This window comes from Opisthocomus hoazin, chromosome Z (genome assembly GCF_030867145.1).
Source record: "Opisthocomus hoazin isolate bOpiHoa1 chromosome Z, bOpiHoa1.hap1, whole genome shotgun sequence".
NCBI classification, from domain to species: domain Eukaryota; kingdom Metazoa; phylum Chordata; class Aves; order Opisthocomiformes; family Opisthocomidae; genus Opisthocomus; species Opisthocomus hoazin.
The window spans coordinates 23,977,465-24,004,392 of NC_134454.1; the positions used below are offsets into that span (position 1 = coordinate 23,977,465).

Here is a 26,928-nt window from a genome sequence, read left to right on the forward strand (position 1 = left end):
ATACTACCCAAAAACAGTTTCAGCATACACAAGTGCAGGCAAGCCTTCTTAAAGCATTGGTCTGTTACAAGTAACACTGCACAGTGCTCAGAGATGAGAGCTTGGGTATAGGTATAGCTAATTTGAAAAGGCGTTATTCCTGCCTACCTCCTCTTCACGTGAGCTCTCCATACCACTAAAAGCGAACACTTGGCAGCTGCGGCATCCTCCCAAGGCTTCCTTTAATGGTGTTCCTCCACCTGTCCATACTACTGACTTAACAACACCAACCCATCATTCTGAATCCAGTCTTGCTATCACTGAACCACAAAGCAAGAACTTTACCTCAGTCTACCAACACAAACCACAGATCCCTTTTCACCGGCACATCCCTCAACAGCATATGCATCTTTGAGACACAGACAGGAGAAGAGCAGTGAATGGGATTCAGATCCCAGTCCTAATCAACAGCGATCCAGACTGCCTCCCCCTGAAGTCACAGGCAAGCTTGCACTATCCTACAAACCTTTCGGTATTCTATACCTCCCTACATCTACACTGCCATGCTTTGCTTTTCAGTGGAGCAAAGGCAACAGTGGAACAGGAAGAATAAGTCAGAATATCAAAAGGTGGGCTTATAGGGTAAACATAACTGTGACCCCAATGTAATATAAAAAGCAACAAAAACAGTATTCTGGAGTTTTGTTCCAGTTTTGTCATCTTGTCAAAAGCAGCTCGACTGTGCAAATTCTCTGATCAATGATACATTGCATAAGGTCTTGTTCCCCTGCTTTTCCCCTCTGCATGAGGAAAGACAGCTTCAATGGTAAACTCTAACAGAACAATTCAGTGCTTCATTAACAGCTTTTGCAACGGTCTTAAGCAGAAAGAAGTGCACTGCTAAAACCCAAAGATACTGGGAAATGCTTTTGGACAAGAGGGAGTAAATGAAAACTACTACCTTCAAAAGCCTTTAATTAATCTTAGCTACCAGAAAGCATACTTCACACTATCTGCTTACAGTAACTTCAGAAAGTAACAGGACCTCACCATGGACGAAGTAGTTCCAGTGCTTCAGAGAACTTATTATTTAGAAATAAATTCAGTGCCATTGAACATTCTTCCAGAGCACACTTGAGATCCATCTTGGATGCCCTGAAAAAAAGATTCTTAGTTTAGTCAAGCTAAATATAAACACAAAATTAAAAGACTTTTTTCCCCGTATATAACACAGAAGGTCTTTTATAGCAATTTTATTACTCGTTTTTAAAACATAGCTTTACAAAAACAAGCCATGTGCCTAACACTTTATCCATGCTACATGGGTGTGCCCTCTGCATAATTAAGTGATGTTTATGACTTTGTCCTCCATTTTTTACCAGTCAATATGCAACAGAGTAATTTTTACTGCTGCTTATACAACACAAATACTCAAAACTTATCGCTGTGTCCATGCTCTCAATTCTCCACATCAGCAAAAATGCAGTTTCAGACTCTGTATTCAGATCTAAATCTCGAGAGAGATGACAAAATAATGTTTTTGTCCAAGAAAGCAGTAAATAGACACTCACTCTGCAAACAGCTATGCCATAAACAGTCCTGTCAGAAGCCTGCAGCTATGCCAAAAGCTTTTGTTCTTCCTAATTCACTTCAGGTAAAATCACTCGCACTTGCTCAAGAGCAAGCCAGGTAACAACACCGCTACCTTGGTCAGTTTTGTCTGAAAGATTCGGGAGTACTCACAAATTGCTCCATGGACAGACCTGGTGACAAACTGGACATTGATGGTAGTGATGAACAGCTAGAAGCTACACAACCTTCAATGTGCGCAGCTGGATCTGGGAGAGATAAGCTGTCTACAACTTTTAAAACAAAAGTTTTAGACTCTGTAAAGGGCTTTGTCCAAGTAAGGTGAAGCAGTGGTAAGCAACAGATCATGTCAATGGGATGAATATTTAAGGGCTGAAAAGAAAAGAACCACCTGAAGGAGGAATTTAAGTAGAGAAATGACAGAGGAGCGCAGCTGCTCTACATCTGACAGTAACACACACTCACAAAAAAACAAATTAAGAAAAAGAGGGACACGAAAATATGATTGGGCAGGTTTTACACAGAATGCTCAATTTCCCCTACCCTCCTCCTCTCTCCACCACACAAAAGCTTTGAAAACATTCAGCTTTTTCAACACACCAAGAGGCAAATGCTGCCCTTCATAATGAAGTAGCGAAGTGCCCAACCACTGAACTCCGACCATTTTCCCACCAGACTGTTGCCAATAATTTTAAAGAAAATTTAAACACCTTTATTTTCTCCCCTACTGGGATTCAACTTGATTATTATGTGTACAATTTCAAGATTTACATGATTTTACACAGCAAAACCCTAGAGTTGTTAACATTTGACGCATTCGCAGTGTGCTGGCCACCCGCTAAGCCCCCAGGCCCTCCAGCTGCGCAGGTTCTGCAGGAACGGCCACCTTCCCAATGCAACCCATGGCCCTGATCTCCAGCCGCCCATCAAGAGCACCGCCGTCACGCCAGCAGAGTAGGAAAGGTTGACCAGAACAGGTCTCATCAGCAAAGCGGCCATCTCTTCTCCCATGCGCGTGCGGGTTCCCTGCCAGCCCACCACACTCCAGCATCCACCCCAGCGCCCAGTCCCCGATGAGGGCCTGGGGAATGAGCACTGCCAACGTGGGTCACATTTGCCCTACTGTATAGTGTTATAGGTACAAGTACCAAAGTCTTCATTAGCCTGTACTAATCAGTACTGGACAGCTACTGGAGAGCAAATTTACTACACTTGTGTTCTCTTCGTTGCCGGCCTATGTCACCAAGGGCATACTGTCCGGTTGCCACTATCAGTCTGTGTTCTCTCACTTAAATACCCGTAAGCTACGTATCTAAATTGCCTTCCAATTTTCTTAAAAGTATTTCAGGGGAGTTACTGTACAGCAAGTTTACTTAGGTCTGCATATGAATACACAAGCCCCAACAACAAATAAAAATCCTTCAGATACAGCAACAGCAGAATCTTTTCTCCTGCTGCACGGGCACAAAAAAAGTCAGCTTTTTATTACATACCACTCTTCATACCCTCAACTGCACTGGGAAATATAAAACATAAAGTTACAATTTGTAATTCAGACTACACCAGCTAATCTTACTTAACCTGTTCCCCAGACATTCATTTTTTTTACAGACAGTTCCATTAATTACAGGAAAATATTTGGTCTTTTATTTTTATTCAGAAATCTTTACATTGTGTATTTAAACATAAACGTACTGGTTTCATTATAAACCTTTAACTAAAGTGTTGTAATTGAACTGTATAAAAAGTGGAGCTGGTTTCTGGTTTTGTGGGTGGTTTTTTTTTTTTTCAATTCTCAAAGTCCTAAATCTTTTGATACATAGGCCATAGGTTGGCAATCAAGGCTACCCAATGACAGTCTATCTGAGCAAAATCACAGGTCTGTTTTTCAAATTTCACCAGCTACATATACTATGTCAAAAGTTTCTGAAACACGCCTCTCCATGAAAAACCGAGAGGGGGGGGCGCAAAATAGTAGTAGGCATTGTTCGAAGATGGTTACGAAATGAGACACCATTTTCACTAAGAATTCAACAGCATCATGCACAATTTTTGGTTTCCCCTTTTAATACAGTTTGCTTAATCTCTTTAATCTTTCACTTTCTCTTCTACATCTCAAATACCCCATTTAATTCTTTCCATTTGGCTCCTCCTTGATGAGGGGAAAAAGAAAGTGGTATATCAAACATACGAGTTTTTATCAGAAAGCAGCAATTCTCTGTAGGTCACATAGCGTTTAAGAACTTCCTTCTTCATGTTTCAGTGGACACAGCTTTTTATCTTTATGATGCTGCTTGCACTGAACTAACAAGGGACTTGGCACTTCTCAGATCTAACTTCAACAATCTTTGAAAAATTAGAACATCAGACACTAAATTGTACATGCAAATCATCACTTCTTGTTCACCTCTTGCCACAGGCCAAATGCAAATTGCCTTACAATTCTACCATAGAGGCATCTTCCACCATGCCTTCCTGAAAAATGAACCTATAGATCAAGAACACCATGCAGGAGACACACAGAACATCTCTATATCTCTGTCTCCTCACATCACAAATTCACACCTTCTACACTTCGGGGGGGGAAGACGACATCAACACAACCTATCAAAGCCAACCACCAGCTCATTTTATATTTTGCACATTCTAGCTTCTAAATCCAGAACAATGCCTAGCTCCAGGCTGAGCATTTACTCCTGCCAAAGCCTCAGCCTGTAACACCTCTCCACACTCCCAAAGTAAAGTTCCTTCCAGCACATGGATCAAATGAACGACATACTCTAGATTAGGGAGACATCCTGCCTATTTGGCAAAAGAACAGGCTTAGCACTTCACACTAAACCTGCTCAACTGGTTAAAGGTTTCCTGTTAACAACAATCATCAGAAATAAGCATTCTTAAGATCCTACACCTCCTACTCGGCAAAGCAGAATTAAAATGTTTATCAAAACAAATATGAAGAAAGCAATTGCATTTTAGTGCATCCAGACTCTGAATATGTAAACAAATCTGTCCAAATTAAACTATTCATACAACCAGTAGAAAAATGTACACATTTATGTGTCATCTTCAAATGTTTTACATAGTATGCCTCCCAAAGAACAAAAATAAAAGACTCATTTATAATGACTGAAAGTTTTGTAACATTCCATTTTATTAGTTAATTCCATGAATATCACCTGCTAACAAATCATTTCAGAAAACCAAATTTTTAGCTGTATTTAGAGGCTGGTTTTTTTTCTGGGACGCCAGCAAGGACCTGAGTTAGTCCCTCAACAACACGCTATCACCACCACTGTGTGTTCCCATGCTTCTATATCCTCATTTCACATTTGCTTTTCGGGAAACTGTTTCACTCAGTACATGCCTAGTTAGATTACACATTCCATTTGCTCTGCCTGTCATGCTAGGAAAAATGGCTAGCTGCTTCCAAATAATTTCTTAAGAACGGGAGAAAAAAGAGAGGGGGGATTTTCATTTTTAAATACTAAATTTGCAGTCATTGCCTTAAAAAAAAATCCAGCAAAGTTGAGATCAACTAGATGGCAAGAATGGCTCTCTCATACTTGTGCACCGCAGCAATTTTGTGATTAGCACTGAAGCAGTCCCTTGCTCCAGTGGTCTTCCAATACAAATACAGTGGCTGTATTCAGTGTGGGGTGGGGGGAGAAATATTCAAGGTTCTAAAGGACAATCCTGGAATCAATCAATGGTAGACAGAAGTAAGATCTGGTCCCCTCCCCTCACAGCATGTTTGCTAACTTTGAGGTGGCCAGAGAACTCTGAACTACTAGAACAGAAAAACCCAACACAAGGCAATAACGTGCTATACAGAGTATGGAGAAGCATGAACAGTCATGTGAAGTCAGAGAAGGACGAGAACAGCAACCAAGAGATATATATTCACATAGTTCATGAAAGAGTCTCACGGAAGGTGGATCATCCATAACAGCGAGCAATTGAATAATTGATCTCTACTTAGAATCATAGAATCATAGGTTGGAACAGACCTCTAAGATCATCAAGTTCAATCACCTGCCCAACACCACCATGCCTGCTAAACCACATCCTGCAGTGCCACATCTACACATTTTTTGAACACTTCCAGGGATGGGGACTCTAACCACCTCCCTGGGCAGCCTGTTCCAATGCCTGACCACTCTTTCAGTAAAGATATTTTTCCTGATACCTAATCTAAACCTCTCCTGACTCAACTTGAGGCCATTGCCTCTCGTCCTATTACTAGTTAGCTGGGAGAAGAGACCAACCCCTGCCTCCCTACAGCCTCCTTTCAGGCAGTTGTAGAGAGCAGTAACGTCCCTCCTCAGCCTCCTCTTCTCCAGACTAAACAGCCCTGGCTCACTCAGCCGCTCTTTGTAAGGCTTGTTTTCCAGACCTTCATCAGCTTCGTTGCTCTTCTCTGAACATGCTCCAGCACCTCAATGTCTTTCTTGTAGCGAGGGGCCCAAAAGTGAGCACAGTACTCGAGGTGAAACTTAGTTGAAAATATTTGGGTTCAGCCTAGAAAGAATAAAAAAGTATCCTACCACTTCATGTCAAAAGTAACAGCAAATAAATAGATTAAATAATACAGTATCCCGCTGCTGTACCATTTTTCTGAATGCAAGAATAAAGATGTAAGGGCAATGTCCTATTTCCACTGCTTCACTAGGCCTCATCTCGGTGAAAACAAAAACATCTTCTGTATTTGTATGCTGTAGAGCTGCATAGAGCTGCACACTTCCTACTATGCAAGCAGCAACTGCCAGAACTTCCTTTGGAAGGAAAAAAATCTCATTTTTATTGTGTGACACAGCCATGGACATGCTGGCTTTTCAGCTGTTACCAGAGATGACCACTGGCCATCAGGCTCCCAAAAGCCATGACACCACCAACTCTAGCATAAGCAGGGACATATCAGCATTCGTAAAGTGACTCCATAAGGTTCCTTAAAACAGAACCCTGACACCCTGTCAAAACTATCTTTTCCTATCAAACTGGTAAGCAGCAGATCTCTCCAGCATGTTGCTGTCACTTGTTTTTCCTGTGTTGCAGACTAGCTCACACACTGCTGCCTTTACATGTGGCCAAAGCCTGTAGACAATGCAAACAATATTCCTTATGTCAACACATTACTGCCTCTTACATCAAGCAAGTTTAAGAAATTATTCTGCCACTTTGAATATGAAACCTGGGAAGTCAGTTTTCTCAGTCTCTTCTTTCTGTAAATGAATCACCTTTTACCAAAGAGTCTCACTCCTGTTTAATTACCCTTCACATGTATTTTCTACAGTTTTCCTACATCCTGCAGCAGAGGAACATAACCAGAAGAAACTACTCCAACTCAGATTCGTAACTTGATACCAGACCAGTCAGAAGAAAGGAGCATACTGACTCAGAAGCAACTTGGTTATCTTCGCTAGCAGACAAGGAATATTCCTATGCAGAGGCTCAGAAAAAGCACATTTCCTCCTCTCTTCCCAAAACACCACAAACCAATTTCCACAGCGAGTTAGCAGACTGGTGAATAGTTCAGTGAGCAATGCTGACTCACACTCTCTTCTGACTCATATTCTGCTCCTTCTGAGTCAGTCTTATTTTGACAATCTCTGTTTTTTCCTTACCTCCACATAGAGTTTCCTAGAACTGACAGAAACTTCACACATTTTATAACCTCAGAAGAGCACATGTTTTAATTTACCCTGGAGTAGACTAAATTAACACTACTTCAGTGAAACTACTATAGATTTTACACCCAGTGAATACAGTTCACTTCTAAACAAAAAAAAGAAAAACGTACTATATTGGCTGTTACACAAAGATAACAATGTCACATTACAAGCAGAATAAACAGTGACACAGTGGTGTTTTAAGTACTTTAAGAATACCTTTCCTCAACACACAGCATTTTTTCAAGTTCCCTTCTCACTACTATTTCGAAGTTCCTTTTATGAAAAAAGAATAAATGTTTTGAATTTCAGCAACAGCTCATGTATCTTGGGCTTGGTCCTGAGCTACTCATGAAACAGGCCCAATACAGCAGGGATATACAGTTCATAAGGAAGTTGTTAGCAGCTGTAAACAGGTTCTTCTAATCAACTACTTGGAGCTGCGGAAGAATAAGAATATTGACTTGAACACCCTGAGATGTACTGGAATATTCACTATTGGGATGACAATCCTCAGGATGTACACAAAGCAAGAGCATTAGTAATTCAAAATGTCAAAACAGTTTACAGCTTATTAAGATGCTTTCCTTTTTTTCCCTACAGATTAATTAAAAAGGGAGCATAACTGATAGCCTAAAACAAATCTTCAAAGTCATTGCTCTAGTATTTAAAACAAAGTTGTTTAAACATGTAATGTGTTATGCAATAACACCTATCTGTCCACGGCAGGGCTCACTGTAAGAGCATTCCTGAAAGGCAGTTATCTAGCTACAGTTAAGTATTAACTTGGTACATGCCGTTGTCTTTGTATATGCAGAAGATCTATTCACCTTTTAACACAATCACCCCTGGTGCAATGCTGTACCAACTCTTCTCTTGAAAGGGGATTCAGGAGCTAGAAACAGGAGAACTGCAGAAAAGTTTGCCTTTAATCTAACTATATTTTCCACATTTTAAACCACATACTTAGAAGTGAGTTCCACATCATTTTATTAACATTATCTGGACCTAAATGTGCAAGCAGTACTGTGCATGAATAGGGATTGAAGAACTTAGCTTTTGAACTTCTAAAGCTATTTGCTGGCTCTTCTACAACACAGCGAAAATAATCAGCCTCATCTGATAAACAACATTAATTGCCAGTGACTTGGTTTTGTACAGCTACTGTTCTTGCTAACAAAAGTCTCACTGGGCTACAGTTACTGAAAATATTTCAGGTTACTAGTGGGAGCAAAGCAAAACTTCTCCAGGGAAAAAAACCACAAAAACGTGAAAGTAGCAATAACAATTCAGTTTTAAGACACCCACATTAGAAGCACATCTGGCACAAACAAAAAGAGTGAAAATAAGGTTTCCTGAAAATGGAGGTTATACAGAGAGGATGGTATTTTTATGATAAGGATCACAAAAACAAGATGCATGTGACGCCCATCTACAAGAACGGCCGGAAGGAAGATCCTGGGAACTACCGTCCTGACCTTGGTGCTGGGGAAGATTATGGAGCAGTTCATATTGAGTGCACTCACCGGGCATGTGAAGGACAACCAGGGGATCCAGTCCAGCCAGCATGGGTTCATGAAAGGCAGGTCCTGCTTGACCAACCTGATCTCCTTCTATGACCAGGAGACCCGCCTAGTGGATGAGGGAAAGGCTGTGGACGCTATCTACCTGGACTTTAGTAAAGCCGTTGACACTGTCTCCCACAGCACTCCCCTAGGGAAGCTGGCAACTCATGGCTTAGACAGGTGTACTATCTGCTGCATGAAGAACTGGCTGAATGGGTGAGCGCAGAGAGTGGTGGTGAACGGAGTTAAATCCAGCTGGCAGGCGGTCACAAGTGGTGCTCCCCAGGGCTCAGTTTTGGGGCCAATCTTGTTGAATATCTTTATCAATGATCTGGATGAGGGGATTGAGTGCTCCCTCAGTAAGTTTGTGGATGACACCAAGCTGGGTGGGAGTGTCAATCTGCTCAAGGGTAGGAAGGCCCTCAAGAGGGATCTGGACAGGCTGGATCAGTGGGCTAGGGGCAGCTGTATGAGGCTGAACCAAAGTGCCAGGTCCTGCACTTTGGTCACAACCACCCCACACATCCTACAGGCTTGGGGTAGAGTGGCTAGAAAGCTGTCCGGCAGAAAAGAACATGCAGGTGCTGGTCAACAGCTGGCTGAACATGAGCCAGCAGTGTGCTCAGGTGGCCAAGAAGGCCAAAGGCATCCTGGCTTGTATCAGGAATAGCGTGGCCAGCAGGAGTAGGGAGGTGATCGTGCCCCTGTACTCGGCACTGGTGAGGCTGCACACCGAGTACTGTGTTCAGTTTTGGGCCCCTCACTACAAGAAAGACATTGAGGTGCTGGAGCATGTCCAGAGAAGCGCAACGAAGCTGATGAAGGGTTTGGAGAACAAGTGCTATGAGAAGCAGCAGAGGGAACTGGGGCTGTTTAGTCTGGAGAAGAGGAGGCTGAGGAGGGACCTTATTGCTCTCTGCAACTACCTGAAAGGAGGTTGTACTGAGGTGCGTGTTGGTCTCTTCTCCCACATAACTAGTAATAGGACGAGAGGCAATGGCCTCAAGTTGAGTCAGGAGAGGTTTAGATTGGATATTCGGAAAAATTTCCCCACTGAAAGAGCTGTAAAGCAGTGTAACAGGCTGCCCAGGGAGGTGGTTGAGTCCCCATCCCTGGAAGTGTTCAAAAAACATGCAGACGTGGCACTTCAGGGACATGGTTTAGCAGGCATGGTCTTGCTGGGTTGATGGTTGGACTTGATGATCTTAGAGGTCTTTTCCAACCTTAATGAGTCTATGATTACATCTAAGAGCACACTTTCCCAGCAAATAACTACTTTTGCAAACAAGTGACCCTTAACACTTATGGAAGCTTCCTTAGAAGAATAATCTTTTAGAGGCATTTGTTTGCTTAAAGTCAAATAAAAACCATTCTGGGTGTCAACCACAGTATAAAAAGGTAGGCCAGCAAGAAACTACCATCTGTAGCACTCCTGAGTAACATACAAGCAGGTATCTGCTAGAATATTTACTGCCAAAAGTTAATGATGACAAAACAGCATTAAAATGTATTGTTCTTAGGTGGTTCTTGTCCTCTGCAGGAAGACTGTAAATCATATAGTCCTATCAAACTGTCAAAATCTGCTACTCAGTGACTAGTCAGAATGTTTCTGTACTTTCTGAAGTAGATCTTTCCCTTTGTAGTAATGAATATCTTCAATCTGAATACTCAATAATTAACTGTTTACGTTTTACCACGTCAAAAAGAGTAACCATCTTGTCACGCATCTTAAATACTCAGAACATGACTTCTTAATGGTAAACAGCAGCTGATCCTCACCAGAATCTACCTGGCTAGGAGGCTCAGGGTATTTTTGAACACTGCTCTACTTTAAGTGTATTGATCCTTTGTAATGTCCAAGAACAGTGGTGATTCTGATGCTTTTTTAGCTGACGGGATGCCTCTTCCCCTCCCTCGCTTCTTGAGGGGACTATAGTGCAGGCACACTGTGTTTCTTCCACATATGTGGCACTGAGCTCTATGTCAACACGTACTGCCACACATGCTTAGCAGAAACTAGACTCAAGCCTTCAACAGAGTCCTGGGGGGCTGGAACCCACTGCCTCCCTGGCAGACTTTCTCCCAGCCAAGATCAAAAGCTATACTCGAACTATAGAATAAAAGGTCACAGTTTACAGCTCAGAGATGTTATTAAACCATCACTTCGAGTTCACATCTTGCATGGCTTTACATACCAACATGTACCAGATGTCCTCTTAAGCTGGTCTTACTATTTAGGAAAGTTCCAAAACATTTAAGAACTGCCACCACCACATCACCAAACACTTGTTAAACCCAAATGACCCAGACACCGCGTGTTGCTGTAGCACGAAGGATTTCTGTCCCTGGTGTCCTCCTTTTTGCTGTGTTTTTAATTTTCAACTATGCCTCAGATTAGCAGTGTGTCACTAGAACAAGGATACTTCCATTCTTAATTCTGCAATATTCAACTGTCATGCTTTAAGAATGAGGAAACTGGTAATAAACAAGTTCTTATCTCTTGATCCCTGCCAGTCATATTCTATTCAAGCATAGGAATTCCTGTAGTAGTGTACTACTATCCTCTCTCTTCAGCCTCAGTAAAGGGAAAACACAGTCATCCTTCACTGTGATAGAAAGCTTTCTTTCTGCCTAGCCTATAAAATAACAATACAGAAATCAGAATTCTTCAATTATTTTATTGTTCACGAACTTATGTCAATTCCTCTTGTGATTCAACACCTTGCCTCTGTACACTATCAAATTCTTCTGGTAATCTTCATGTAGGAAAAGCAAACTAGTGTCTCTATCCATGGGTAACTGATAAGAAACATCTCTATCTTCTCTGTTTAAGGAAACATCACTGAACTATGATTCTTAGTAACTATCTAATATTCTTCCAGATAAATGGTGGTCTCCTATCTCTGCAAAATGTTTCCAGGATTGCTCATCTCCTTATGAACATTTTTGAATGTTGATGTCCTTGAAAAATCTGTTACTGCATTTGGCCTTCTTTTTACATGTGGAGCTCACGACCACGAAGACTTGCAATCTCCAATAGCAATTACTTTCGCATTAATAGTAACACACACCCAGAAGTACCCATCATATCTGAGCAAGCATACAGAAAGCTCAGTTACTAGTTCTGCTATCTGGAATTACCTCTTCAAATACTTTTCTTCATATTTTGAAAGCACATTACTCCTCACCATTAAGTTAGCCATTTGAGAAGAAAAATCTTTTTCCTCTTATCCCACTCATCCATCACTCATATAAGAGCGAACTTCATTATTCTGCTTAGTGATGTGCCAAAATCTCATCTGGATCATTCCCTGAAGCACAATGTTATTTGCTATCACTTTTGTCAATCTCTTGCAAAGACACCGAGGTGCAACACAAGTATGTCTCATCAGACAAACAGTGAGACACGTTGCAGGAGTCCTACCTACCCACTCACCACAGAGCAGCAGGCAGTACCACTCCTCGTTGCAAATACCCACCAACAGTCCTACGAGGTGAAGTAAAGGCTAACAAAATGAGCTTATTGCTAAATCCTACTGAGATATTCTGTTAGGTCTACATTTTCTGTTCAGGACAGTTCAGTGAAGGGTGGCTGAACAGTTACACAGTCCTTGGTAGTAAAATCCACAGACCTACACACAGTGAACATTAGGAAATGTTCATGAAAGCAAAGGGAGTAGCTTTCTAGTTATGTAGGATTTTCTTCTTATTGCAAGGGACTACGCTTAAAACACACAAGCATGTGACTGGCTTTTTTTTGTGGGTTGTTTTGGTTTTGGTTTTTTTTTCCAATAATTACAAGCAGAGATGCACCACTTTCAGGAACATTTTCTGTATCAAGTTTGAATCTAAGGAACACTCATGAAAGCACAGCATGTATCATCCTCTTTGAGGACTACTGACCTGAGTAAGGAACAATACACACCCCTCACACCACCACTATGCTACTTCTGGCACATGTCTTTTAGTATCTTGCTGGTCAGGTACAGGAATCAGGATCTGAAAAAGCAAGGTGCATCAGGCAAGTCTTCATGAGGTTGGATTTTCTTTTTCTATCTGTACGCATGCTACGAATTGTTCTCCATATGCGAGGAAAACAGAAAAGGGGAATCAAATCAAGTAACATTTCTCACATTTAGATGTTTCTTGCAGCTAAAAAATTAAAGCATGTTAAATCCTTTACATTAAAGGCATCCCAGTATTTTTTAAATGCCAATCATTTCCAGTTTACGAACAAAAAGGATTCTTAATCTGATGTTGTGTTAAAGCTAATCAGGGAAAGATACGACACCACATGATCAACAGTTTTTCTGCTGTAAACAGATATTTTTTTGCAAGCCATTTTACCATTTTTTGTAAAACCAAGACTTCAACACCAGTTATAATCACACAACAGAAAAATCTTAAGCCGTAAGGCTAAAAGTTTGAAATTACTTCCAACTTACATAAATCACTTCCTATCTGCAAACAGCTATCTGACCAGTACAGCAAATGCTAACTTTTTTTACCCATATAGTAAATAAACTACTCATAGTCTACCTCCACAGCAAAATTTGCTTTCATTATGCACACATCCCTTTTTATACTAAGTATGAATTTTAGATAAATAAAATTGTGTAGTTTCCATATTCAATGGAAACATTATCAGCTTATGGGAAGCACTGAAAGAATTTCATGCTGATGCAAGACAGACTTGATAAAATAACTCCTTTGAAGGCGTAATGTCTTCACTGTTTCAGAACTTCACCAACGCATGTTGTAGTCTGTGTGCTAAACATTCATTTAAGGAAACCCAACTGGCAGCAAAACTATCCAGTGCTATGCTAGCCAAATTTGCAAACAGGCAGAAATTACTCTAAAATCTTACTATATCATGATCCATTCAACAACAAGCAGTTTTTTTTAAAAGCAAACAAAAAGAATCAAGAAACCCCATGCAAAAACACACAACAGACACACACCCACAACAATGGTAATTTAGTTTAAATGATACTGGTTTACACAGCTTGCTATATATGCAATACCAAAATCCGTTAGGGTAACAGACTTCTTTTCATTTTTTCCTCCCTCGGGACTTTACTGAACACTGTATTTAAAAACACTCTTCAGCAGACAGAGGCAAGCAGCATTGTTCTCACCCAAGCCCTTCCTGGGTACGAGCTTTCACTTGGATTTTGGAGACACACAGCCACCCACAGAAATGGTAACAGAGGATGGAAATGACATGCTTCCAGGCAATCCAGTTCAGTGAGGCTGTGCCTTCCTCAGCACTAGACAGATAGTATCATCTAGTCAGCTATTTGTAAATCTGTATCGGTGAATCCCTGGATGGTAGTCATAATAACAAGGGTTGTGCCTATACTATCCTCTGCACGATCAAGCAATCTCATCACTAAGGCATCTTCCTTTTCTTTAATAGCATTGAGTTTTTTAGTTGGTTGGTTTTGGGGGTTTTGTTTATTGTTGGCTTTGGTGGTGTTTGGTTTTGATTTTTTTAATCATATTCTTTCTTCTCCCTTGTCTTACAGCTGTGGCAGAAATGCTGATGCAGACAGAAAAGAAACAACAGCTAGCTGACATCATACATTTGTATACGTAATAAAGAGTAAGCACTAAAACCTGCACTTGCAAAAGCAACAGCTGTAGAAAAGGAGCTGGAGCTCTCAAAAAACCAGAGACAGCAAGAAGAGAAGATGTAACTAAATGAGAAAATAAAGAGGCAGCTGCCCTTTTTGAAAATCAGAAATTATTAATATGGTATGCATGAAAATGCACCAAGAACAACTTTAGGAGTTTTTATCTCTACCTTAGCATCGTCAAAAAAAGTTCAGACTGACAGCTTTTCACAGACTATTGGACTGTCACTAAGAGAATATTTTAATTGACCAATCATTATACCTTACCAGACACCTGTAATCTAAGGACGAGACAAAGAGAGATCTGTTCCTCACAGATCAGAAGCTTGGGGGGACCCAAGGGGATGGACTGCTGTCATTTTAGGAGGGGTGTTTGCCCTCTATTCCTTTATAGAAAAGCAATTTCTAATTTTAGCTTCTCTGAACTTCACAGATGCATATTTAGCTACAGGAGACAACTGTTTCATTTTAGGAATTATTACTGCCCACGGCAGTAGAAATATTTTTAATAGTGTCTTATGAATGAAATGCATTAAAATACCCTCGAACACACCAAAAACTTTATACACAAACAAAAATTCTTTCTTAAAAGTCTCATCTTGACCTTAAACTTTAAAAGTTGGACCACCACCTGTCAGAAGACTGGTAACGTTTCTTTGCTTTACATTCTGCATGTAAGTCTTGCTGGTGATCTTGAGCTTTGGGGCCATGCACAGGACTGTCTTTGTTTTAGTTAGAAAGCAGCCCAGCACCTACGGTGCCACTTCATGAGAATCTGGTAACAAAACACAAGAAAGTGATCAAAAGGTTTTGCTTCCCAACACTTACTTTATGTCCATGACTGAGGGAGAAGGGAGGGGTGATGAGATAAAGGAACTTTCCTGACAGTCTCTTCTAGTGAATACGTGGAATTTTCCCATCTATGTAGTTATTGTCAATGCAGTATCTGAACCCCACAAGAAAATACTGATTGCTGTATCCTCATGTATTATTACTACTCTATAGATGCAACAAAGCAATTGAACAAGCACAAAGCAAGAAAACCAAGGCAAAGCTGGTTTTCTGGTTGATTCTCAGGTGCCGTAAGACACAGTGCCAAGACTAAACTCATTGTACTGGCTGACCAGCACCCACCATTGCCAACATCACAATCCACCCCTCTGAAACACACAGAGAGACAGGTACATTTCTAGCCACACACACCCCTCCTTTTTTCTTTAAAAAAAAGAAAAGAAACTTGAGCATTGACAAATGTTCCAGTTTCAGACTGATCATTAATCAGATTCACTAAACAAATAATCAATTTATTGCAAGTCAGGTGTTTTTACAGCCTGAGCGGAAAAACAAACATCAGCAGCTTTACCTGACACCAAGTTCTTTTAAGTTGAACAGTGAATTGCACTGTACATGCACAGTAAGCAAGATGCAAATTTTCCATAACGAATCAGCCATATTGTGGGAACAAGACATGACAACTACCTGGGTTACTACTTACCCACCGGAACATGCACATAAAGTTTATCTGATCACTAAAATGCTTATGAAATAATCCTATTCAAGCGTATCAAGCTACGCTAGCATGAATTTGACACAGCATTGCAAAACACATGCAATCCTAAAAACAGACAGCAAAACGATCATATCACAGGCAGTTAGCAGTGACCACAGTTTGACAGAGGGGGAAAAAAAACCACAAAGCAGTAGCAGTTTGCAGGTAAGAGAAAAATCCGCTTTACACTGTTCTGCTGGACACTAATTGAAATGCACAGCACTACAGAAGGTTGTCATCAGATTTATTAATAGAACTCAGTGGTTCAACAGTATTTTTAGATGCATGTTTTAACATGAGATCTCTGCAAGTAAACCGAGAATTTACTATGTTGGAAGACCCTTTATCAGGTAACAGTTTATATCAAATAATCCAGCTGAGGTCAATACAGGCAATGCCATGCAGAAAAATGAGCACCTAAATATGGCAGACAGCAATATTACCAAAACTTAATATACACTATGTAGATATAGAAAATAGAGGTTCACTAAAAACAAACAAAAAAAATAATCTCCAACTTATCCCTTAGAAAGTAGGTCTAAATAAGACACACTGACAAGAAAATAGGTTGAAAAAGATCCTCCTGAAAGAGCTACTATATATAAAGAACGACAGCTTACTGACAGTTTTATACCAAATAAAAATTCCCCTTATCTTGCTATGGAAAAAAAAAAAAAAAGAAATAAATCATGCAGCAAGTAGGACATCAGATCAGGCCAGATGTTTTGGGGACTAACACTGCGTCACACAAATATGGGCTCAGATCCAGAGACAATTAGGACAGTGTGATCCTAGTAAGACACTCTTCCTAAACTTCAAACCCATCTACCAGAAATTATTACACCGTGAGCTTATAGCTAATGATAAAGATCTTAAATTACTAAAATCTCTCAAAGCACACCATATTGTAGTTAACATCTAGCACTTAGAAAGCACAGAACTGCATCCCATGAAATCATTTATATTTAAGTCAAAAATTATATAACCTCATATGGTTAAATCAGCACAGCTACCAAGAGTAGAAGACGTACTCTATAAATGGAGAAAATAACTACAAGTCTGAAATCCTCAAATTACCACTTTTTAAAGCATGACATCCCAAAATACATACCTTGCGGTGTTCTACAACCTACAGCATCCAAGCTGATTAAGCACTGACATCATCAGAGAAGCTTCTGCTCTCTAAAAGCATTGTTCACCACTGCAAAGTGCAGAGGAAAAACAATTCTTTCATAAACCCACTGTGAATATATCATTTTTCCCTCCTTTTCAAGGAAGTCCATCTAAAAAAATATTTTCGTAGTTTAAGTGTTCAATATATCTGCCAAAGTAAATTTTCACAGATAAAACCCCATAAATCTGACTACCACATTCATGATTTCAGGGACGAGTAGGCAGAGATAATATACTTACAGGATTAATTCAGTTAACTTCAGGTATGTAAATATAGTCCTTATGCAAAAATAAGTGCTGCTTCGTTCACTCTGTTCTTTTTCCACTGCACACACATTAAAAAAAAAAAAAAAAATGAAGAAAAGCATAAAGAGAAACCTGATTCTGTTTTATTTCTCAATATCCATGAGGTTTCATTAATGACATATCAAGCAAAAAGAATAAAAGGATAGAAGTTCACAAGCCAGCAGCTGGCATCACAGGCACTCTCCATAGCCGGATTCAAAAGAAATGTCAGTTAGAGTGGCAGCAGCTAGAGTCAATGCTGGAAGCTGATACCTCTGCGGGAAGAGGATGCTGGGAGATTTTCCCAATCTGTGCTGCAGCCTAATTCTAATCCATCACTCCTAACTGCAAGGAGACAATGGAGACACGAAGAATGAAAAGTGATTTATATTTAAAGGCAAAAAGGGAGTTACCTCAGTATTTCCTGAACTAGAAAAAAAAAAAAAAAAGCTACAATTAAAGTCAGACAGAAAAGGAGAAGTATACTAATGCAAATGCAGTAAAAACAGATCAAACATGCAAGAGTTTGTAGCAAGCAGCACCACTCATGTTTGATTTTCATTATTTGACAGTACTCTAACAAATCAAAATAATTTTTTTTATTAACCCTTTGACATTTTTGCCCCTGAAATTCAAATTTTTAGCTAGAGTCCCATGACCAAAATAAATCAGTAGCACAGAGAGGCAGCTAATAAACAGTAATCTTCAAGAATATCAGCAGCAACAGGAGAAACCAGGAATCAGAAGCAAAACAGCTGCAACATAGACAGTTTCATCCCCTTGGTCTAATCTCTCCAGTTGAGGTATGGTAAAGCTCAGCACACGGGGGCTAAGCAGCATAAAATTAAACTATGTCTTCCTCCCTTACCTTTGAAAAGTATTCTTTAAAGCTGTACCACCGAGGCTAATAGCACCTATTCTTAGCTTTGTTTCCTGCCATGAGCTGAGACTGACTCACAAAAATGCCCCAAAGAAAGCCTTTAAAACACGATGCAGGACACCACAGATTTGCATTTACTCATTTCAGATGGATGCCAAGTAATAAAAGCAGTAATACTTCAAAATAATCTATTTAAACAATTTACTTCTGAAAATACAAGTAAGAGTGGACCATACTAGGAAAGAATTGCACAGTATTTCCTGAAACACCTAAGGAAATCAAGAGCTATGATCAGGTAAGACAGGCTTCACAGGACAGAGACGAGATGGACAGCTGTAACTTCTAAAAAACAGCACGTTTAAAATCAGGATGTTCCTATCTTCCCTGAATTTGTGCCTGATAGCGTTAAAGATCAAGTACCACCAATCCAAACCATTAAGAATCTACATCCCTTTCAAAGTCTCTGAAGTTATTCAAAGAAGGCATTCTTCAGTTGCATGAATGCAAATAGCATTATGCAGTCTTTATTAAAGCACAGAATGAATATTAATTTCTTGAAATAAATTTAAAGAAAGAAAACACAGATGTGATCAGCTGATCATGTGTTCCAGCACAACATCAATATTCCAACACAATAATTTTGACTCAAGAATTCTCCAGGAAATCCCACCACAAAAATATTATGCGAGGTTACTGCCACGGTGTTAATTTATTTTTTACGGAAGAGCAAGTCAAAAGTAGCAACCCAAATACTCGGGCTCAATTCAGACAAACTTCTTTTGGCCAACAATGGATCACAGAAAAACAGGCTGTGGTATCTTTCTGTGTGCCAGCCTTTCAGTGAAGGCTTGCAAGAGTAGCATGGTGTGGAAGAGATGCCAAGTTTTGGGCAGTTCTGTGCAGAACGTCCCTGAGATGTTCTGTTTGGTTTGTTTGTCTGGTTTGGTTTTTTTTTCTTCCCTCCTCCTACTCCTGTTTTTTCCCCTCCCTGCCTTCTAAGAAGCTATGGACACAGGTGGAATTGCACATTTCAAAGTCAGCAGAAGACATCAACACAAAAATTTACACAATGTGGCCCTAAGAATTCTACTCAAATACAATCACACAGAGAAATCTTATACCAGAGGCAAAAGGTGTAGTTGCAACAAATAAGAAAGAGTAAGAATGACATAACTGATGTCCACTCAAACCCCCTCAAACTTAATTTATAATCCAAGAACCATTTTGGGTAGAGTAGGATTAGAGAGACTAGGCTGCTGTCTCACTACTGCTGTTCCAAATCTTGAGATTGACAATACGAAGTAGCTACTGTGTCATATTTGTGTAGCTATTAAAATATTATTTACTGGATACAAAAATCACCTTTCCTGGACTTTTTTTCCCCTTGACTTTGAGGGCCAAACATACGAAAATAAAACTTTGATCGTTTAAATTGTCACCGCTATTTCTCACCATCTTAAGACAACGTCAGCAACTCGTTTTGGAGGTCATCATCAAGCAAGTAGAGGAAAAGAAGGTTATCAGGAGTAGTCAGCATGGATTCACCAAGGGGAAATCATGCTTGACCGATCTGATAGCTTTCTGCGACGGCATGACTGGCTGGGTAGATGAAGGGAGAGCCGTGGATGTTGTCTACCTTGACTTGGGCAAGGCTCTTGACACTGTCTCCCACAACATCCTCCTACAGAAGCTCAGGAAGTGTGGGCTGGATGAGTGGACAGAAGGGTGGATTAAGAGCTGGCTGAACTCAGAGGGTTGTCATCAGCGGTGCAGAATCTAGTTGGAGGCCTGTAGCTAGTGGTGTGCCCCAGGGGTCAGTACTGGGACCAGTCTTGTTTAACTTCTTCATCAATGACCTGGATGAAGAGTTAGAGTGTACCCTCAGCAAGTTTGCTAATGACACAAAATTGGGAGGAGTGGTGGATACACCAGAAGGCTGTGCTGCCATTCAGCGTGACCTGGACAGGCTGGAGAGCTGGGCAGAGAGGAAGCTGATGAAGTTCAACAAGGGCAAGTGCAGGGTCCTGCACCTGGGGAGGAACAACCCCATGCATCAGTACAGGCTTGGGGTGGACCTGCTGGAGAGCAGCTCTATAGAGAGGGACCTGGGTGTGCTGGTGGACAAGTTAACTGTGAGCCAGCAGTGTGCCCACGTTGCCAAGAAGGCCAATGGGATCCTGGGGTGTATTAAGAAAAGTGTGGCCAGTAGGTCAAGGGAGGTTGTCCTCCCCCTCTACTCTGCCCTAGTGAGGCCTCGTCTGGAGTACTCTGTCCAGTTCTGGGCTCCCCAGTTCAAGAAATATGAGGAGCTGCTGGAGAGAGTCCAGCGGAGGGCTACGAGGATGATGAGGGCACTGGAGCATCTCTCCTATGAGGAAAGGCTGAGGGAGCTGGGCTTGTTCAGCCTGGAGAAGAGAAGGCTGAGAGGGAACCTTATAAATGCCTATAAATATCTGAAGGGTGGGTGTCAGGAGGATGGGGCCAGACTCTTTTCAGTAGTGCCCAGCGACAGGACAAGGGGCAATGGGCACAAACTGAAGCATAGGAAGTTCCATCTGAACATGATGAAGAACTTCTTCACTCTGAGGGTGACGGAGCCCTGGAACAGGTTGCCCAGGGAGGTTGTGGAGTCTCCTTCTCTGGAGATATTCAAGACTTGCCTGGACAAGGTCCTGTGCAGCCTGCTGTAAGAGTCCCTGCTTCGGCAGCGGGAGTTGGACTAGATGACCCACAGAGGTCCCTTCCAACCCCACCATTCTGTGATTCTGTAATTTGAGTTCAAACTTACAGAGATAAGCACCGTCCATAAAAGTTTTTGGCTCCCTGAATGTAAATTTGAACTTAGGGCCATTTCTTCAACTGTTCAATTTCATTCACTGACCAAACACACACATGTGCAGGTACAACTGAAATCTTAACTACACTTCTGAGATTACAAGGATAACCTACTCTAACTTCCTTAAACACTTCTGGCCCTTAATCTATCACCCCAGTAATACCACACAGAGCTGCTTTGGTAGGATCAAGGATTAACAGTATCCAGCTTTGGGTAGGAAAAGGAAATGCAAAAGAGGAATGATAATATAGCAATGAAATATGCCTCTTTCTGTTGATATTGATAAAGATAGAAAATCCTAAGAATTCCATTATTCATCAAAAATCACCTGTCTGCTTTTCCACAGAAATCTAGCTTCCACCTTTTCAGTATTTCATTTTTCAAATGTGTTTAAATGAGATCTCATTATCTTTCCACTGATGCCATAACTCAGGGTCTGGCGTCAGATATTTCTACACAAATAGCACAACATGAAGGCTTCCTCTGCATATGAAATGTTTGCAGCAGTCGGGCAGACTGCTATGCTTCTTTCTGAAGACAACTACAAAGCAGCTTCTGTAAACATACCTAGGCAGCTACCATAATTACAGGTACTCTAAATGTTGTTATGAATTTCCATAAGCCTCTGATAACGGGGTGGTAATTGAAAATACCATCTTGCCTTTACCTCAGAGAAAAAGACTGCATGGAACCAGTACCACTGAAAAGCGTAACAACTTGATAGTAACTTACTCCTGTCACATACATATGACATTTTAAGGAACAGTACATAAAACCATTAAAATGTCATATGAGTTCTGTCTTGGTTTCGGCTGCCGCCGGCAACAAAAGCGCCACGCGGCCGCCCCTCCCCCCGCCGGCGTGCGGAGGAGAATGAAAAGAAAGAGGCAGAAACTGGTGGGTCGGGATAAGGGCAGTTTAACAGAACAGCAAACAGAGGGAACAGCAACAACAACGGTACAGCTAAAGAGAAAACACAACAACCAACCGCACGACCCAGACAGCCGCTCTCCCGAACAGGACCAGCACTGCGCCCCCCCAAGCCGCGAGTGCGTTCCTGCCGCGCCGCCCCCCCCCACCGGAACCCAGCGTGACGTCACATGGTATGGAATACCGGGCTCTGTTTGGCCAGGTGGGGTCAGCCCCCACCCCCCGGCTGTGCCCCTTCCTGGAGTCCGGTGAAAATTAACCCTGTCCTGGCCAAACCCAGGTCAGTTCCTAACAAATTGATAACTTCAGAAGATAAAATACATACGAAAAATCAAAATAGCTGTGACAAGGTCAGTACATGCTAGGCATAACATGGTGATGGTTAAAAATTGTCGAGAACTCAACCCTCTCAATCTTCTTCTAAAATCAAAGAAGAGATAATATACAAAATTACACTCTGGCAACAGAAAACATGGATCTCTGCATTCCACAAAAAGAATTTCTGAATAATTTAGGGGAAAACAATAAGGTAGTAGAAATACATAGGAAAAGAAGTCATAGAAGATGAGAATTATCTTGTTCAGTAAGGCTGAAACCAAAATGCGTCATTATCCCATGGTAAGATTCAGGTACTGATGAAGCATTTTTAACAAGAACTAAATAAAAGAACAAAACACACATACATCTGTTCCCTCCATGCATGTTTTTGAACCTGTGTATGCTTGGCAGGTAACAGCACTCGGTCACCTCGTGAAACAGATTTGCCCAAAACTTCAAAGTAAGCAGACACTCCATTGGAAACATGATGAAATATCTGGTAAAGAGTAGCTTACCACCACAAAACTTCTTGGCAGAGGCTTGAATTTCCGAAACAGAAAAAGTAATTTGTCTCCAGTTATACAGTTCCTTTCACAACAGAACATGCCAATCTGAATCCGAGTTAACACAACCTTGGAATGGCAAATTTACTTTCACTTACAGCCCGCCTATTCTCTTTGCAAGGTTGATGATGCTGTATCTAAAGTTATTGCCAAGCCAGTACTTTGGAAACTTCGTGACTCTCTTCACAGAGGAGAGCCTAGGCGAAATGCTACTGCTTGCTTTAAGCAAACCTACTGTTAACAGCCTTTGTTTGGCTTCAGCACCAGTGAGTCAAGAACTGCATTTACAAGTCGAACTGCATTTAATGGTCCCTCCACACGTTTGGGCTCATTCCAAAACTGTTTTGGAGTTGCTGTGTATATCTACCTTAGCCACCATAAGCAGAAGATCACAAAGGAGTCTAGATAAAGAATCTAAGCCATTTAGACAATCAGAGCAAACACTGATTTCCTACTGGACCTGTCCTCAGACATGACAGCCAGCACTAGAGACTTAGGGAAGGATTTTACCCTATTAAGATCTACACTGGTATCTACAGTTAAGCAATAATATTTAGCAAATAGAGCTAGTTAAAGCCAAGCTAGATTAGCAAAACCATTTGCTAGCAATTACTAGACCAATACACAGAGTAGTGTTACTCCATACATGTTTTACACGAAGAATTACAGAGTGGTGTATGAAACACTATGAAGACTTGATTCCCACACATTCTTTCCAAATCCTCTAACCTAACAAGCTGATCTGACAGAATGTGAACCAGCTGTGATCTTATAACATCAACAGTATTTATATATAGACACAACTCTCCATAAAATAGGTCCATTTTAATTAAATTCAATTGGGCATAACCAACTGCAATGAGCCAGTCAAACCAATGCAAGGCATATCAGAGAGCTGTAACAATGCCACTTTCTTATCTGAAATAAAAGAGACTGAAACATTGATACATAGGAAAATTTTAAGACGAACGTTACCAACAGCAAAATAAAAAAAAAAAAAAAAATACATACAGTCTCCCTAAAGGTTGAACCTCTGGTAATTCATTGTTTCAATGTAGTAATGTTTCCAAACTTCTACTACTGTATTATTAATAGAAAAAACTACCATTAATTCTAGACAGGGAAAAGCCAAGAATACCAGTGTGGCACTAGATTTGAGAAAGGCTTCCCCTTCAGCAAACGACCAGAGCCATTTGAAAACTACAACCAAAGAGTTTCAAGGAAGGCAAGATTGAAGACGTCCACAAAAAGTCCAAGGTTTTTTTCAGTTCCTTAGGCACTTTTTTAAAATAGCTGTACCTTCTGAAGAATTGGACAAAAGAGAGAGTCTAATCGAGTGAAGAATCCTGCCCGGATACAAAAGAACACACACATTACTATATAGTTTCCATAACTGCAGAGTAGCTCAATGTCTAAACACAGAGCAAGTCATCAGCAGCAAGTATTCCAGCTGAGATTACCCTACGCTTATTGCTGAAACAGTCACTTCCTGAATTACCTCTCTATGAACCTCATTTTCAAAGGAAACAACATACACCATTATGGGGACTGTCCACTCATGTATCCCCATGCTCTTAATATTTTAACCTATTGGCCAGTTTCAACCAGCCAAATTTGACAGAGAAGCAGTGGACTGAAGAGACAATTAAAACCAGTATCTAGATCGTGCAGAAATACCTGAATGTATACCTACTGAGGAAAAGGCTACAGTATAGTACTTAATTTTCTATTTTGTTGGCCTGCTGAGAAATCAAGCTACCTGTTGACCACCCAGGAGTAAGGAGGACACAGGTGCAGCTGGTAGAAAGGAGAGGTAAGCAGGTCACGAGGACAAGTGTAGGGAAAGCTTGAGTCATCTGGTGAGGGAAGGTGTAGACAATAATCCCTATGAAATAAATCTATGATTCTAGCTCAGTGCTCTTGGCACATTCTTCTAACAGCCACAGTGCACACAGGGAATATAGAAGAAAACAACAGAAGTGCACAAAACTTACCATAGCCACTAATAATTGAAGCATTTAATTCTAGCAAGATGATGACATTGTCAGTCATAAATGCTTCTGAGAATCTTGCAAAGCTTTCTTAGTAAGAAATACCCTTTTTCCCCTAATATTCAAAATGGTTAAGAATTTACAGACCTTTTATAAAGTTGACTAAGCAAAGCCTACAACAACCTCCCTACCTAAGAAACATTTGCTGAAAGCTACTCAAGGCCAGTAACATTGTGTGAAAGTAACAAAGGCCCCCCCATAACACAAGTTTTCGTAGCCCTTTAATACAGACACACTCCAAATCCCATTTTCCATTTGTACTACAAGAGAGGAATAAAAATTTCTAAGAAACTAAACTAAAAAAATCATAATATTTTGGAAGAATGGTTCTGTTCAGACTCATATTCCTAGTATCTTCTGCCAGCCGACTGCAACCAGATAATTCAAATTGGACAAGATGAAGATCAACACCACTGAATACGGAGCTATAAGTTTTCTTCCCAAATTGGGAATACGGTATTACAATCAAAAAAACCTACAGAATTTCACAGCAGTTTCTAAACATATATATTGTGGAAGTTGGAATAATGGTACAGACTTCAGAACAAAAGCACAGAAAACTTCTTTTTCCCTTGGATACTACTAGTGCCTTTATTCACACTATAGGTCAGTTTAAAAAAAATACAATACTCAAATATACACTCAAAATATGAAAGCATCAGAGTCTGATGTTAAGAAACTCACATACCCATTCTTGTTTTATACATTCTGTAGTGTTTGAGAGGCTTAATACTTTCTTCCTTTGGATCAACTAATAGTAAAGCATATCACTTTTGCAGTACTTACTTTGATAGCCATCTGTTTTGGGAATTACCACCAGGAATACCTGAGAAAGACCTGTGGAGTCATTTATCAGTCTGAACATTCAACACAACATTAAAATAAGCTGCATTTTAGTAGATAAAACACTTTCCTGACAATTACAGAAAGTGAGATATTGATTTTGACTGGTTTGGTAGCCTGCCACTGAAGACACAGGTTAATGCCTAAACTATTTCAAGGTTAAAGCTGCTGTCTTACATTCACATACTCAACTAACCAAATAAACAGGAGACAGGCTCTGCAAAGAGCACTTGGCACACACTGCATCTTTCATCACGGGTCAATGTGTTAGGCTGCTAAAGGCTGATAGATACTGCCTCTTCCACCCATGCAAGTTCTACTACATATAGAGCAGTCTAACATATGCAATCACCAGTTCAGATCTTGCAGGGTATTTTCAGTCTTTAAACACCTTTCTCCTGGATCTTACATAATGCACTTTGGGAGTTTTTTTTGATGTAACTGTTCCACAAACTAAAACAGTACTTAAGACACAAAAATAATTTGTGTATTTATTTTCTACATGAAAAATTGAAATAATCAGATTAATTATAACCACATTATATTTTAGAAAAATTAGTAAGAAGTTCATGGAATGCTGTTACTCATACTGTGCTTTCTCCTAGGCTTGTGGAGGACCCTCCCAAACAAGAACTGTGGCTGGTCTTACATTACTGAAACAGGCTGAACCAAAAGACTGTGAAACCTGAACATATGAAAAGTTAGTTTTAGAATACACATATACGAGAATCAGCCAACTATCTATCAGCACAGGCCTAGTGTTTTTGGCCACTCAATGAGGACAGCAACAACAGGGACAACTGTTCAACTAGGGACGTTAAGTAACATGATTTCCATCCCACTAACATTCTCCCCATCATCCCATATTTACTCTTCTACGTACTGGTTATTACAGACAGAAGCAATACCAGCCAGAATAACATAACATCAGTTTAACTTCCACACTGCTACAAGAAGTATCTCTGTACAACAACTACAAACACTGAAGAGAGACTCAGGAAGAACAAATCAAAGATCCGCAACACCAGTAATGAAAATGCATGCCCAGCTCAGATATCAAT

General features: G+C 40.5%; 1 protein-coding gene across 6 annotated transcripts in view; it reads right to left on the reverse strand.

Annotated features, from left to right (window-relative positions):
• Positions 1-26,928, reverse strand: part of TTC39B (tetratricopeptide repeat domain 39B) — a 76,196-nt gene that overhangs the window by 24,872 nt on the left and 24,396 nt on the right. For 2 of the 6 annotated variants that reach the window (XM_075411575.1, XM_075411576.1), the window contains exon 3: positions 1,030-1,134. In XM_075411575.1, coding sequence (XP_075267690.1) covers positions 1,030-1,134 — 105 coding nt within the window. Of the gene's footprint in view, positions 1-1,029; positions 1,135-8,764; positions 8,838-12,706; positions 12,764-17,401; positions 17,455-25,810; positions 25,870-26,928 lie in introns of those variants that run through there. The other 4 variants (XM_075411579.1, XM_075411574.1, XM_075411578.1 and 1 more) reach the window with 4 other exon arrangements.